The sequence below is a fragment of the Triticum urartu genome, chromosome 1, assembly GCF_003073215.2.
Source record: "Triticum urartu cultivar G1812 chromosome 1, Tu2.1, whole genome shotgun sequence".
NCBI classification, from domain to species: domain Eukaryota; kingdom Viridiplantae; phylum Streptophyta; class Magnoliopsida; order Poales; family Poaceae; genus Triticum; species Triticum urartu.
In genome coordinates, this window is record NC_053022.1 from 482,400,394 (window position 1) to 482,415,031 (window position 14,638).

The 14,638-nt window shown below is 47.4% G+C and overlaps 1 protein-coding gene across 1 annotated transcript; it reads right to left on the reverse strand.

Annotated features, from left to right (window-relative positions):
* Positions 1-289: 289 nt before the first annotated feature.
* On the reverse strand, positions 290-1,782 carry LOC125535935 (probable membrane-associated kinase regulator 4). The gene has a single exon (XM_048699008.1). The coding sequence runs from the start codon at positions 1,628-1,630 to the stop codon at positions 431-433; it is 1,200 nt and encodes a 399-aa protein (XP_048554965.1). The 5' UTR covers positions 1,631-1,782; the 3' UTR covers positions 290-430.
* Positions 1,783-14,638: the final 12,856 nt, after the last annotated feature.

Genomic DNA, 14,638 nt, shown 5'->3' on the forward strand with positions numbered 1-14,638 from the left:
TAATCTCTGAAGAAATGCAGGCGGTGGGGAATGATATGGAGGTCATTTTCACACTCGTAAGACTTCCGGGGAAGGAACGACTGCTACGTGCCGACTGCAAATATATGAAATTATGCGCTTGACTTTGTGATCTCCTCTTAGGTCTCATTCTCTTATTTTTAAGCTGCAGCATATGCTTCTTGTCTTGCACTTGCACTAACCAAATACTGTCTACTGGTTACCATACTGCAAGGCAAAATTTAAGAGTCAGAAAAAGAATCTACCCGTACTAATCAGATGTGGTTTAGTGTAGTAATTCAGAGTCAGTTGATTTGAGCAACAGCATCGTGACACCAACACAAGTTTCAGCGCCACAAAATTTCCGGAATGCATCATTTCATACACCATTGTACACATTCGACGTTCATCACGGCACCGACAGGGGCGACGATCATCCGCTGCAGATCTCGATGAGCTCGTCCAGGCCCTCGGACTCGGCGGCGACCTTGGAGGCCGCCGACGACGACAGGAACCGGAACCCGGCGTCGCTGGCGCTCTTCCGCACCGACGCCAGCTGCTGGGACTTCTTGCAGTAGGCGATGAGCCCCTGGATGGGGTTCTCGGCCTCCGAGCTCGCGCTGCTGCTCCTCCTCAGCGCCGGCGCCCCCGCCCCCGCGCCGCCGTCGGAGTCGCTCGAGCACCGGACCGACGACGAGGTGGAGGACTTGGACGAGGAGGATGTCGAGGAGCAGGACGAGGACGACGCTGGAGGCGCCGGCGCGGGGGACGTCTTGTTGGATGAGGAGTACCGGACGACGACGCTGGAGAAGGACCTCCGGTGCCCGGCGCGGCCGCCGCCGCCGCTGCTCTGCTCGGTGATGCACCTGTTGCTTCTCATGTGTCCGAACGGGTTCTTCCTCCACGCCCGGGGGTGGTGGCCATGGCCGGAGAGGTCCTTTCCGCCCAACCCGTGCTTGTCGTCGCCGCCGGCTCCCGCTTGCTTCCCGGCGAACATGGTCTTGAGGTAGGCCTTGGAGGCCTTGAGCTGGCGGCCGAGGTTGAGCTGCCGGACGAACCGGAGCCTCCGGGACCAGGGCTTCTTCTCGCCGCCGGCCGCCGATGCGGCGTCGTCGTCGTCGGCGAGAGCCATGCCGGCCGCGTACTCCCGGAAGAACTCCTCCACGTTGAGCTCCCCGCTGACGAAGCACGAGTTGGCCGGCGACACGCCGCGGGAGCGCTCGCAGGGCGTGGCGGGGGCGGTGCTGACGGCGAGGCCGCCGAGCCGCGGGCCGGCCCTGCCCCGGACGGCGCCGTCGAGGAGGAGCTCCTCGACCATCTGGACGCGTGGCGGCATGTGCAGCGGGAGCAGCTTGCCCTTGTAGAAGAGCTCGTCGGCCGGGGACGCCAGCGGCGGCTGCCCCGACCTGTCCAGCGGCGCGGACATGTGGAAGTGGAACTCGAACTCCCTCCCCGCCGCCGGGGGGCTCAGGTCCATGTCGATGTACTCCTCCTCCATCCCATCCCCGTAGACCTCCTCCCCTCGCCTGCTCGCCATCGTTGTAGTAACCTCACTGGTGTCTTTGCCTCGCTTCGCTGCGCTGCTTCTCGACGCTCGCTGGGACGGACGGGCAGAAATGGCAGTGGCAACCATGGGCGGGGGCGCTCTTATACCCGAGCTTTGTCCCGGGGGAGGTGGGGGCTACCCAGCAAGCTAAACTACCATTGCTGTCCGCATGATCTGAGTCTTGTTTGCATCCTGCGCGTACGTCCCGCTGGTGCTTTGTTTGCTCACTGTCTGTCTCGCTCTAGCGAGCACGCACTGCTCGGACTCTGGCTTTATTCGTGTCGTGCTGCCCCCCCTCCACGTCCATGCGTTGCGTTGCTCTTTTCCCTCGAGGGAAAATCGGCTTTGGCGGTCGGACAAGTACCGCCACTAGCGACTGATTACTCGATTAGGGCTCCTCTTTTCTTTTGCTTTCGCCTTCCGCCCGCCCCTCTCTCCGCTCCTCCACGCTTCTCTTCTTTACATGCATGGCTATCGGGCTATCTATCCTAGTCCATCTAGCCATCTTGTACCAGTCGAGGCTAAATTTCATGTTTTGACCCTTTTCGCATAGAAATTCAGGATCTGACCCCTGTTGAAAAAAAATTCGGGATCTGATCCTTTTTCCTACCGCAAGTGGTTCTGGCGGTACGGTAAGATAGCCTACCGCAAGTGGTTCTGGCGGTAGGGTTAGACAGCCTACCGCCAGAACCTGCGGCGGTAAGATACTTATCCACGTCAACAGCATTAACGGTCTCCGTCCCACCCTACCGCCGCTGGTCCTGGCGGTAGGCTGTCCGACCCTACCGCCATGGACCCTGGCGGTAGGGTTTAGGGCAGTTATAAGCCGTGGGACGCCCCACCCCTCCCCCTTCTCCCCCCAACCAGCCGCCCTAAGAACAGAGGAATTCTTCCTCTCGCCCCCTCTCTCATCTCCTCCACTCCCCCCTCTGATCTTCGTCGTTTGTTCACCGTTTTTGCGGATCGAGATGGCCCCGAAGAAGGCAAAGTAAGCTCCTTCGATCCCTTCAATTAGTTTTAGTCAAATAGCTTCTGATTCGTCGCATTATTTGATTCAAATCACTCCCCTTTTTGCACTAGATTTAATTATTTTGAACCCTAGGATTGATTTAGGTTGATTCTAGATGTTATAGTGTTAGATATGAACTCCAGTCACTAGTTGGTATGGTTATGTGAAGATGACCCCTAGTTCATATTATTTTTGGAGGGTTTTTTTGGTATGATGCATGTTGGAGGAATTTATTGTGATATGATGATGCATGTTGATATGCTATGATGCAAGTAGTGGATATAGTTGGAGAACAAATGTTGAACCCTCAAGATGAACCTAGTTCATAATTTTTTGTGTTAAATTTTTTTATGATATGATGAATATTGGAGATATGATGCATGTTGGATGTGGTTGGAGAAATATGATATGGTATGATGCATTTGACCACATGATGAACCCTAGGTTTAGAATTTTTTTTTCAAGGTGATTAACCATTGTGTGATGAATCTATATGTTTAGGTACGAAAGCTTGGAGCAAGCACCGCCGACTCCATCACCGCCTGCTCCTCCCACTCCTCTCCAGCACATTCCGTTAGAGATGCCGCTCCCGTACATGTACGAGACCTTCCCTGAGCTGCTATAGCCGGTGGGATCTGTCTCAGATGAGGTCCTAGAGGCCACGAGGGCAAAGCGGTGGCACGAGAGGGTAGAGCGGATCCTTGACGATGTCATGGCTTGGTTGCAGAGCATGAAGGAGTGGAAGGAAGTGAAGGCAAAGATGGAGGCAGATCCAAGTATCTGCCGTGTCCGTCGGGAAGCATGCATTGAAGTTGTGCAGAATTACGCCAACTATCTCCTGAGCAATTTGGGCCGGAGAATCTACTTCGAGAGCAATGCGGAGGAGAGAGCCAGGATGCCGCCCCCAAGTGCATCTGCGTTCGATATCATCAACTGGGGAAGGGCGGAGGCGAAAACTCCAGCGGGCAGGGCAAGGTGAGAGTGCTTGAATGGTCGGATGTCGACCAGCGTTCCTGAAGGAAATATGCCCTAGAGGCAATAATAAAGTTATTATTTATTTCCTTATATCATGATAAATGTTTATTATTCATGCTAGAATTGTATTAACCGGAAACATAATACATGTGTGAATACATAGACAAAAACAGAGAGTCACTAGTATGCCTCTACTTGACTAGCTCGTTAATCAAAGATGGTTATGTTTCCTAACCATAGACATGAGTTGTCATTTGATTAACGGGATCACATCATTAGGAGAATGATGTGATTGACTTGACCCATTCCGTTAGCTTAGCACTTGATCGTTTAGTTTGTTGCTATTGCTTTCTTCATAACTTATACAAGTTCCTATGACTATGAGATTATGCAACTCCCGTTTACCGGAGGAACACTTTGTGTGCTACCAAACGTCACAACGTAACTGGTTATTATAAAGGTGCTCTACAGGTGTCTCCGAAGGTACTTGTTGGGTTGGCGTATTTCGAGATTAGGATTTGTCACTCCGATTGTCGGAGAGGTATCTCTGGGCCTTCTCGGTAATGCACATCACTCAAGCCTTGCAAGCATTGCAACTAATAAGTTAGTTGCAGGATGATGTATTACAGAACGAGTAAAGAGACTTGCCGGTAACAAGATTGAACTAGGTATTGAGATACCGACGATCGAATCTCGGGCAAGTAACATACAGATGACAAAGGGAACAACGTATGTTGTTATGCGGTCTGACCGATAAAGATCTTCGTAGAATATGTAGGAGCCAATATGAGCATCCAGGTTCCTATATTGGTTATTGACCGGAGACGTGTCTCGGTCATGTCTACATAGTTCTCGAACCCGTAGGGTCCGCACGCTTAAAGTTCAGTGACGATCGTAATTAGGTTTTTTTTGTGTTTTGATGTACCGAAGGTTGTTCGGAGTCCCGGATGTGATCACGGACATGACGAGGAGTCTCAAAATGGTCGAGACATTAAGATTGATATATTGGAAGCCTATATTTGGATATCGGAAACGTTCCGGGTAAAATCGGGATTTTACCGGAGTACCGGGGGGTTACCGGACCCCCCCCGGGGGGGGGGTTATTGGGCCTACATGGGCCATAAGGGAGAAGAGGAGGGCCGGCCAGGGCAGGCCGCGCGCCCCCTCCCCCCCTAGTCCGAATAGGACAAGGAAGGGGGGGCGGCGCCCCCCTTTCCTCTTTCTCCCTTCCTCCTTCCTTTTCCAACAAGGCAAGAGGGAGGAGTCCTACTCCCGGTTGGAGTAGGACTCCTCCAGGCGCACCCATAGGGCCGGCCGCACCTCCCCCTCTCCCTCCTTTATATACTGAGGCAAGGGGCACCCCATGACACACAAGTTGATTCTCGTGATCGTTCCTTAGCCGTGTGCGGTGCCCCCTTCCACCATATTCCACCTCGGTCATATCGTAGCGATGCTTAGGCGAAGCCCTGCGTCGGTAGAACATCATCACCATCATCACGCCGTCGTGCTGACGAAACTCTCCCTCAATGTTTTGTTGGATCGGAACTCGAGGGACGTCACCGAGTTGAACGTGTGCAGAACTCGGAGGTGCCGTACGTTCGGTACTTGGATCAGTCGGATCGGGAAGACGTACGACTACTTCCTCTATGTTGTGTCAACACTTCCGTTGCTGGTCTATGAGGGTACGTAGACAACACTCTCCCCTCTCGTTGCTATGCATCACCATGATCTTGCGTGTGCATAGGAATTTTTTTGAAATTACTACGTTCCCCAACAGTGGCATCCGAGCCTAGGTTTTATGCGTTGATGTTGTGCACGAGTAGAACACAAGTGAGTTGTGGGCGATATAAGTCATACTTCTTACCAGCATGTCATACTTTGGTTCGGCGGTATTGTTGGATGAAGCGGCCCGGACCGACATTACGCGTACGCTTACGCGAGACTGGTTCTACCGACGTGCTTTGCACACAGGTGGCTGGCGGGTGTCAGTTTCTCCAATTTTAGTTGAACCAAGTGTGGCTATGCCCGGTCCTTGCGAAGGTTAAAACAGCACCAACTTGACAAACTATCGTTGTGGTTTTGATGCGTATGTAAGAACGGTTCTTGCTAAGCCCGTAGCAGCCACGTAAAACTTGCAACAACAAAGTAGAGGACGTCTAACTTGTTTTTGCAGGGCATGTTGTGATGTGATATGGTCAAGACATGATGCTAAATTTTATTGTATGAGATGACATGTTTTGTAACCGAGTTATCGGCAACTGGCAGGAGCCATATGGTTGTCGCTTTATTGTATGCAATGCAATTGCGCTGTAATGCTTTACTTTATCACTAAGCGGTAGCGATAGTCGTGGAAGCATAAGATTGGCGAGACGACAACGATGCTACGATGGTGATCAAGGTGTCGCGCCGGTGACGATGGTGATCATGAAGGTGCTTCGGAGATGGAGATCACAAGCACAAGATGATGATGGCCATATCATATCACTTATATTGATTGTATGTGATGTTTATCTTTTATGCATCTTATCTTGCTTTGATTGACGGTAGCATTATAAGATGATCCCCCACTAAATTATCAAAGTATAAGTGTTCTCCCTGAGTATGCACCGTTGCGAAAGTTCTTCGTGCTGAGACACCACGTGATGATCGGGTGTGATAGGCTCTACGTTCAAATACAACGGGTGCAAAACAGTTGCACACGCGGAATACTCAGGTTTAACTTGACGAGCCTAGCATATAACAGATATGGCCTCGAAACACGGAGACCGAAAGGTCGAACGTGAATCATATAGTAGATATGATCAACATATTGATGTTCACCATTAATACTACTCCATCTCACGTGATGATCGGACATGGTTTAGTTGATTTGGATCACGTGATCACTTAGAGGATTAGAGGGATATCTTTCTAAGTGGGAGTTCTTAGGTAATATGATTAATTGAACTTAAATTTATCATGAACTTAGTACCTGATAGTATCTTGCTTGTCTATGTTTGATTATAGATAGATGGCTCGTGTTGTTGTTCCGTTGAATTTTAATATGTTCCTTGAGAAAGCAAAGTTGAAAGATGATGGTAGCAATTACACGGACTGGGTCCGTAACTTGAGGATTATCCTCATTGCTGCACAGAAGAATTACGTCCTGGAAGCACCGCTAAGTGCCAAGCCTGCTGCAGGAGCGACACCAGATGTTATGAACATCTGGTAGAGCAAAGCTGATGACTACTCGATAGTTCAGTGTGCCATGCTTTACGGCTTAGAACCGGGTCTTCAACGACGTTTTGAACGTCATGGAGCATATGAGATGTTCCAGGAGTTGAAGTTAATATTTCAAGCAAATGCCCGGATTGAGAGATATGAAGTCTCCAATAAGTTCTATAGCTGCAAGATGGCGGAGAATAGTTCTGTCAGTGAACATATACTCAAAATGTCTGGGTATCATAATCACTTGACTCAACTGGGGGTTAATCTTCCTGCTGATAGTGTCATTGACAGAGTTCTTCAATCACTGCCACCAAGCTACAAAAGCTTCGTGATGAACTATAATATGCAAGGGATGAATAAAACTATTCCTGAGCTCTTCGCGATGCTAAAAGCCGCGGAGGTAGAAATCAAGAAGGAGCATCAAGTGTTGATGGTCAATAAGACCACCAGTTTTAAGAAAAAGGGCAAAGGGAAGAAGAAAGGGAACTTCAAGAAGAACAGCAAACAAGTTGCTGCTCAGGAGAAGAAACCCAAGTCTGAACCTAAGCCTGAGACTGAGTGCTTCTACTGCAAGCAGACTGGTCACTAGAAGCGGAACTGCCCCAAGTATTTGGCGGATAAGAAGGATGGCAAAGTGAACAAAGGTATATGTGATATACATGTTATTGATGTGTACCTTACTAATGCTCGCAGTAGCACCTGGGTATTTGATACTGGTTCTGTTGCTAACATTTGCAACTCAAAACAGGGGCTACGGATTAAGCGAAGATTGGCTAAGGACGAGGTGACGATGCGCGTGGGAAATGGTTCCCAAGTCGATGTGATCGCGGTCGACACGCTACCTCTACATCTACCTTCGGGATTAGTATTAGACCTAAATAATTGTTATTTGGTGCCAGCGTTAAGCATGAACATTATATCTGGATCTTGTTTGATGTGAGACGGTTATTCATTTAAATCAGAGAATAATGGTTGTTCTATTTATATGAGTAATATCTTTTATGGTCATGCACCCTTGAAGAGTGGTCTATTTTTGATGAATCTCGATAGTAGTGATACACATATTCATAATGTTGAAATCAAAAGATGCAGAGTTGATAATGATAGTGCAACTTATTTGTGGCACTGCCGTTTAGGTCATATCAGTGTAAAGCGCATGAAGAAACTCCATACTGATGGACTTTTGGAACTACTTGATTATGAATCACTTGGTACTTGCGAACCGTGCCTCATGGGTAAGATGACTGAAACGCCGTTCTCCGGTACTATGGAGAGAGCAACGGATTTGTTGGAAATCATACATACAAATATATGTGGTCCAATGAATGTTGAGGCTCGTGGCGGATATCGTTATTTTCTCACCTTCATAGATGATTTAAGAAGATATGGGTATATCTACTTAATGAAACATAAGTATGAAACATTTGAAAAGTTCAAAGAGTTTCAGAGTGAAGTTGAAAATCATCGTAACAAGAAAATAAAGTTTCTATGATCTGATCGTGAAGGAGAATATTTGAGTTACGAGTTTGGTCTACATTTGAAACAATGCGGAATAGTTTCGCAACTCACGCCACCCGGAACACCACAGTGTAATGGTGTGTCCGAACGTCGTAATCGTACTTTATTAGATATGGTGCGATCTATGATGTCGCTTACTGATTTACCGTTATCGTTTTGGGGTTATGCTTTAGAGACGGCTGCATTCACGTTAAATAGGACACCATCGAAATCCGTTGAGACGACGCCTTATGAACTGTGGTTTGGCAAGAAACCAAAGTTGTCATTTCTGAAAGTTTGGGGCTGCGATGCTTATGTGAAAAAGTTTCAACCTGATAAGCTCGAACCCAAATCAGAGAAATGTGTCTTCATAGGATACCCAAAGGAGACTGTTGGGTACACCTTCTATCACAGATCTGAGGGCAAAACTTTTGTTGCTAAATTCGGAGTTTTTCTAGAGAAGGAGTTTCTCTCGAAAGAAGTGAGTGGGAGAAAAGTAGAACTTGATAAGGTAACTGTACCTGCTCCCTTATTGGAAAGTAGTACATCACAGAAACCGGTTTCTGTGACACCTACACCAATTAGTGATAAAGCTAATGATAATGATCATGAAACTTCAGATCAAGTTACTACCGAACCTCGTAGATCAACCAGAGTAAGATCCGCACCAGAGTGGTGCGGTAATCCTGTTCTGGAAGTCATGCTACTAGATCATGATGAACCTACAAACTATGAAGAAGCGATGGTGAGCCCAGATTCCGCAAAATGACTAGAAGCCATGAAATCTGAGATGGGATCCATGTATGAGAACAAAGTGTGGACTTTGGTTGACTTGCTCGTTGATCAGCAAGCAATTGAGAATAAATGGATCTTCAAGAAGAAGACTGACGCTGACGGTAATGTTACTGTCTACAAAGCTCGACTTGTTGCAAAAGGTTTTCGACAAGTTCAAGGGATTGACTACGATGAGACCTTCTCACCCATAGCGATGCTTAAGTCTGTCCTAATCATGTTAGCAATTGCCGCATTTTATGATTATGAAATTTGGCAAATGGATGTCAAAACTGCATTCCTGAATGGATTTCTGGAAGAAGAGTTGTATATGATGCAACCAGAAGGTTTTGTCGATCCAAAGGGAGCTAACAAAGTATGCAAGCTCCAGCGATCCATTTATGGACTGGTGCAAGCCTCTCGGAGTTGGAATAAACGCTTTGATAGTGTGATCAAAGCATTTGGTTTTGTACAGACTTTTGGAGAAGTCTGTATTTACAAGAAAGTGAGTGGGAGCTCTGTAGCATTTCTGATATTATATGTGGATGACATATTATTGATTGGAAATGATATAGAATTTCTGGATAGCATAAAGGGATACTTGAATAAGAGTTTTTCAATGAAAGACCTCGGTGAGCTGCTTACATATTGGGCATTAAGATCTATAGAGATAGATCAAGACGCTTAATTGGACTTTCACAAAGCACATACCTTGACAAGGTTTTGAAGAAGTTCAAAATGGATCAAGCAAAGAAAGGGTTCTTGCCTGTGTTACAAGGTGTGAAGTTGAGTAAGACTCAATGTCCGACCACCGCAGAAGATAGAGAGAAAATAAAAGATGTTCCCTATGCTTCAGCCATAGGCTCTATCATGTATGCAATGCTGTGTACCAGACCTGATGTGTGCCTTGCTATAAGTCTAGCAGGGAGGTACCAAAGTAATCCAGGAGTGGATCATTGGACAGCGGTCAAGAACATCCTAAAATACCTAAAAAGGACTAAGGATATGTTTCTCGTATATGGAGGTGACAAAGAGCTCATCGTAAATGGTTACGTTGATGCAAGCTTTGACACTGATCCGGATGATTCTAAATCGCAAACCGGATACGTGTTTTTACTGAACGGTGGAGCTGCCAGTTGGTGCAGTTCTAAACAAAGCGTCGTGGCGGGATCTACATGTGAAGCGGAGTACATAGCTGCTTCGGAAGCAGCAAATGAAGGAGTTCATATCCGATCTAGGTGTCATACCTAGTGCATCGGGTCCAATAAAAATCTTTTGTGACAATACTGGTGCAATTGCCTTGGCGAAGGAATCCAGATTTCACAAGAGAACCAAACACATCAAGAGACGCTTCAATTCCATTCGGTATTTAGTCCAAGTGGGAGACATAGAAATTTGCAAGATACATACGGATCGGAATGTTGCAGACCCGCTGACTAAGCCTCTTGCACGAGCAAAACATGATCAGCACCAAGGCTCCATGGGTGTTAGAATCATTACTGTGGAATCTAGATTATTGACTCTAGTGCAAGTGGGAGACTGAAGGAAATATGCCCTAGAGGCAATAATAAAGTTATTATTTATTTCCTTATATCATGATAAATGTTTATTATTCATGCTAGAATTGTATTAACCGGAAACATAATACATGTGTGAATACATAGACAAAAACACAGAGTCACTAGTATGCCTCTACTTGACTAGCTCGTTAATCAAAGATGGTTATGTTTCCTAACCATAGCAATGAGTTGTCATTTGATTAACGGGATCACATCATTAGGAGAATGATGTGATTGACTTGACCCATTCCGTTAGCTTAGCACTTGATCGTTTAGTTTGTTGCTATTCTTTCTTCATAACTTATACATGTTCCTATGACTATGAGATTATGCAAATCCCGTTTACCGGAGGAACACTTTGTGTGCTACCAAATGTCACAACGTAACTGGGTGATTATAAAGGTGCTCTACAGGTGTCTCCGAAGGTACTTGTTGGGTTGGCGTATTTCGAGATTAGGATTTGTCACTCCGATTGTCAGAGAGGTATCTCTGGGCCCTCTCGGTAATGCACATCACTCAAGCCTTGCAAGCATTGCAACTAATAAGTTAGTTGTAGGATGATGTATTACGGAACGAGTAAAGAGACTTGCCGATAACGAGATTGAACTAGGTATTGAGATACCGACGATCGAATCTCGGGCAAGTAACATACCGATGACAAAGGGAACAACGTATGTTGTTATGCGGTCTGACCGATAAAGATCTTCGTAGAATATGTAGGAGCTAATATGAGCATCCAGGTTCCGCTATTGGTTATTGACCGGAGACGTGTCTCGGTCATGTCTACATAGTTCTCGAACCCGTAGGGTCCGCACGCTTAAAGTTCGGTGACGATCGTAATTAGGTTTTTTTGTGTTTTGATGTACCGAAGGTTGTTCGGAGTCCCGGATGTGATCACGGACATGACGAGGAGTCTCGAAATGGTCGAGACATTAAGATTGATATATTGGAAGCCTATATTTGGATATCGAAAACGTTCCGGGTAAAAGCAGGATTTTACCGGAGTACCGGGGGGTTACCGGAACCCCCCCCGGGGGTTATTGGGCCTACATGGGCCATAAGGGAGAAGAGGAGGGCCGGCCAGGGCAGGCTGCGCCCCCCTAGTCCGAATAGGACAAGGAAGGGGGGGCGGCGCCCCCCTTTCCTCTTTCTCCCTTCCTCCTTCCTTTTCCAACAAGGCAAGAGGGAGGAGTCCTACTCCCGGTTGGAGTAGGACTCCTCCAGGCGCACCCATAGGGCCGGCCGCACCTCCCCCTCTCCCTCCTTTATATACTGAGGCAAGGGGCACCCCATGACACACAAGTTGATCCTCGTGATCGTTCCTTAGCCGTGTGCGGTGCCCCCTTCCACCATATTCCACCTCGGTCATATCGTAGCGGTGCTTAGGCGAAGCCCTGCGTCGGTAGAACATCATCATCGTCATCACGCCGTCGTGCTGACGAAACTCTCCCTCAATGTTTTGCTGGATCGGAACTCGAGGGACGTCACCGAGTTGAACGTGTGCAGAACTCGGAGGTGCCGTACGTCCGGTACTTGGATCGGTCGGATCGGGAAGACGTACGACTACTTCCTCTACGTTGTGTCAACACTTCCGTTATCGGTCTACGAGTGTACGTAGACAACACTCTCCCCTCTCGTTGCTATGCATTATCATGATCTTGCGTGTGCGTAGGAAATTTTTTGAAAGTACTACGTTCCCCAACAGTTCCGCCTCCACTTGAACCGGTGGATCCGCTGCCGTTTCTGTCTCCACGGCCCGGGCTAACATACGAGAAGCTCTGAAGATGATGATGTCTGCTCGCTCTTCGAACTTATCAGCAAATCGTCCTATTAGTTTGTCTTGTGTCTTTCAATTACGTTCTCGATGAATAATGAAACTATGTGCCTCTTGTAATGCCATTTGTTCATTATCTATTCAGTTTGAACATTAAGTTAACTTCATGCCATTTGTTCTTGTCAATATGAGTATACTTTCATGGTAAAAGAAATGAGTATATACTTTCATGGTAAAAGATATTGATTTTGAAAAGAAGCAATCAATTAAACTTGAAACTCATAAAACACATGACCCTCCCGCCATGGACCCTGGCGGTAAGGTCACACAACCTACCGCCAGGGCACTTCGATATTCGTTACAGAAACTTTTCGAGGCAAAAACCCAGCAACCACCTACCGCCAGGTGTTCTGGCGGTAGGGTTAGACAGGCTACCGCTAGGGCCCATGGCGGTAGGTTACTTATCCACGTCAGCTCGGGCAAACGGTTGCCGTTCCCCTCCGTCGCACCCTGCCGCCAGGTGCCCTGGCGGTAGGCTGTCTAACCCTACCACCAGAACCCCTGGCGGTAGCGAAAGGGTCAGATCCCAAAATTCTTTCCAACAGGGGTCAGATCCTGAATTTCTATGCGAAAATGGTCAAAACACGAAATTTAGCCACCAGTCGATTTGACAGTAAGACTAGCCACAGCGAAGAGTAACATACACTAGTAGCATACACATATTTCTAGACTATGTTACTACTCGAAATCATTTGTTGAGTTGGACTCGACGTTAGACTAGTCACAGTGGGAAAGTAACTTAGAGTAGTAACATGCATATGTTACTAGTCTATGTTAGTACCTCCACAGTGGGTAGTAACATATGTATTGTGTCATGCATCACTTCATTTATTAGGTTGTAAACTCATCTTTTCTTGATATGTGTGATGATACAGTAATTAGCTAGGTTACCACATGTCTTTTTTCATTAATTACATACCACATCATTTATTTTGCCTAAATAAATGTGATGTTACCATCTACTTCCTCCGTTCCTAAATATTTGTTTTTCTAGATATTTTAACAAATGATTATATACGGAGCAAAATGAGTGAATCTATACTCTAAAATATGTATACATACATCCGTATGTGGTAGTCTGTTTAAAATGTCTAGAAAGACAAATATTTAGAAACGGAGGGAGTATATGTGGGTAGTCTTACTGCTCAAGTTACTTCCATTATGACTAGTCTAAAAATACCGCTCCTACTGTATTCAGATTGATGATGATTACGGCATGGGTACAGGTGCAAATTACAAGGCGAGGTTAGTCATTCATTGCGAGGCAATTAGGAGACGCGTGCGTGCATCTCTAGTTCCAACCAGACCAGTGGAGTACGGCTGATTTAGCAGTATCTGCACTGGCCCGGAGACCGACCGGGCTGCTCTGATCTGCTCGCTCCTCGGGCGACTGAATCAAGCTTATAAATCCGCTCAAAATCCTTGGCCGCTCCGGCCAAAACTTTCGAATTCGAATTCGAGGAGAGAAGCTCGGCTAGCTCACGCCCCCAGACCAATATATACAAAACAATGCATGGATCGACTACGACACACGATGCAGTGGTACACTACACTACAGTGATCAATTTTCTAGCTGCCGTGTGTGCTTGCGGGTAGTGGTACCGTACGTGCATGCATTTGTTTATGCCGTCTCGATCCCATCCCCATGTCAACCAACCATCCATCCATCGATGGCGTGGCGTGTGCAGTGGCTGAGGGGCGTCGTGGCCGTCTGAATCAGACGCGCAGTCAAAAGAAAAGAAGGATCGTCTCAGACAGAGGAGAGGAGGCCCCGGCCGGCATGGGCCGGCTGCGTCGCTGCTGCCGTGCTTTTGCATGCCTGCGTCGCTGCGCCTGCTCAGTGGCCTGCATGGAACTACGGATGGATGCCTCGGGGGTCGTGCTCCTTGAAGAAGCGTGCGCGCGCGCGTGCGTGCGTGCGCGGGGGTGGCGGGCCTGCCATCGCTGCCATGCCAAGCAGCAGTGTCTTCTTCTCTTCCTTTAATAACTTCCTTGTTCGGCTTACGCCAAGGTGACATCCTGCAGAGCGACCTGACAAGCCGTGAATTTTGGCAAAGCACCGCTCTCCAACTCCTACTCCTGCTGCTCCACTGCTCCTACTAACCATGATACTAACAGTTAACAGCAAAAATACAGTATAGATGCATATAAAAACTTGTGAAATTCTTCCGTGCAACAAGGGATTTCTTTTTTGATGGTCTTTGCAGGGAAAACGAAAGGCATTGACGTGGCGGCCCGCCTAC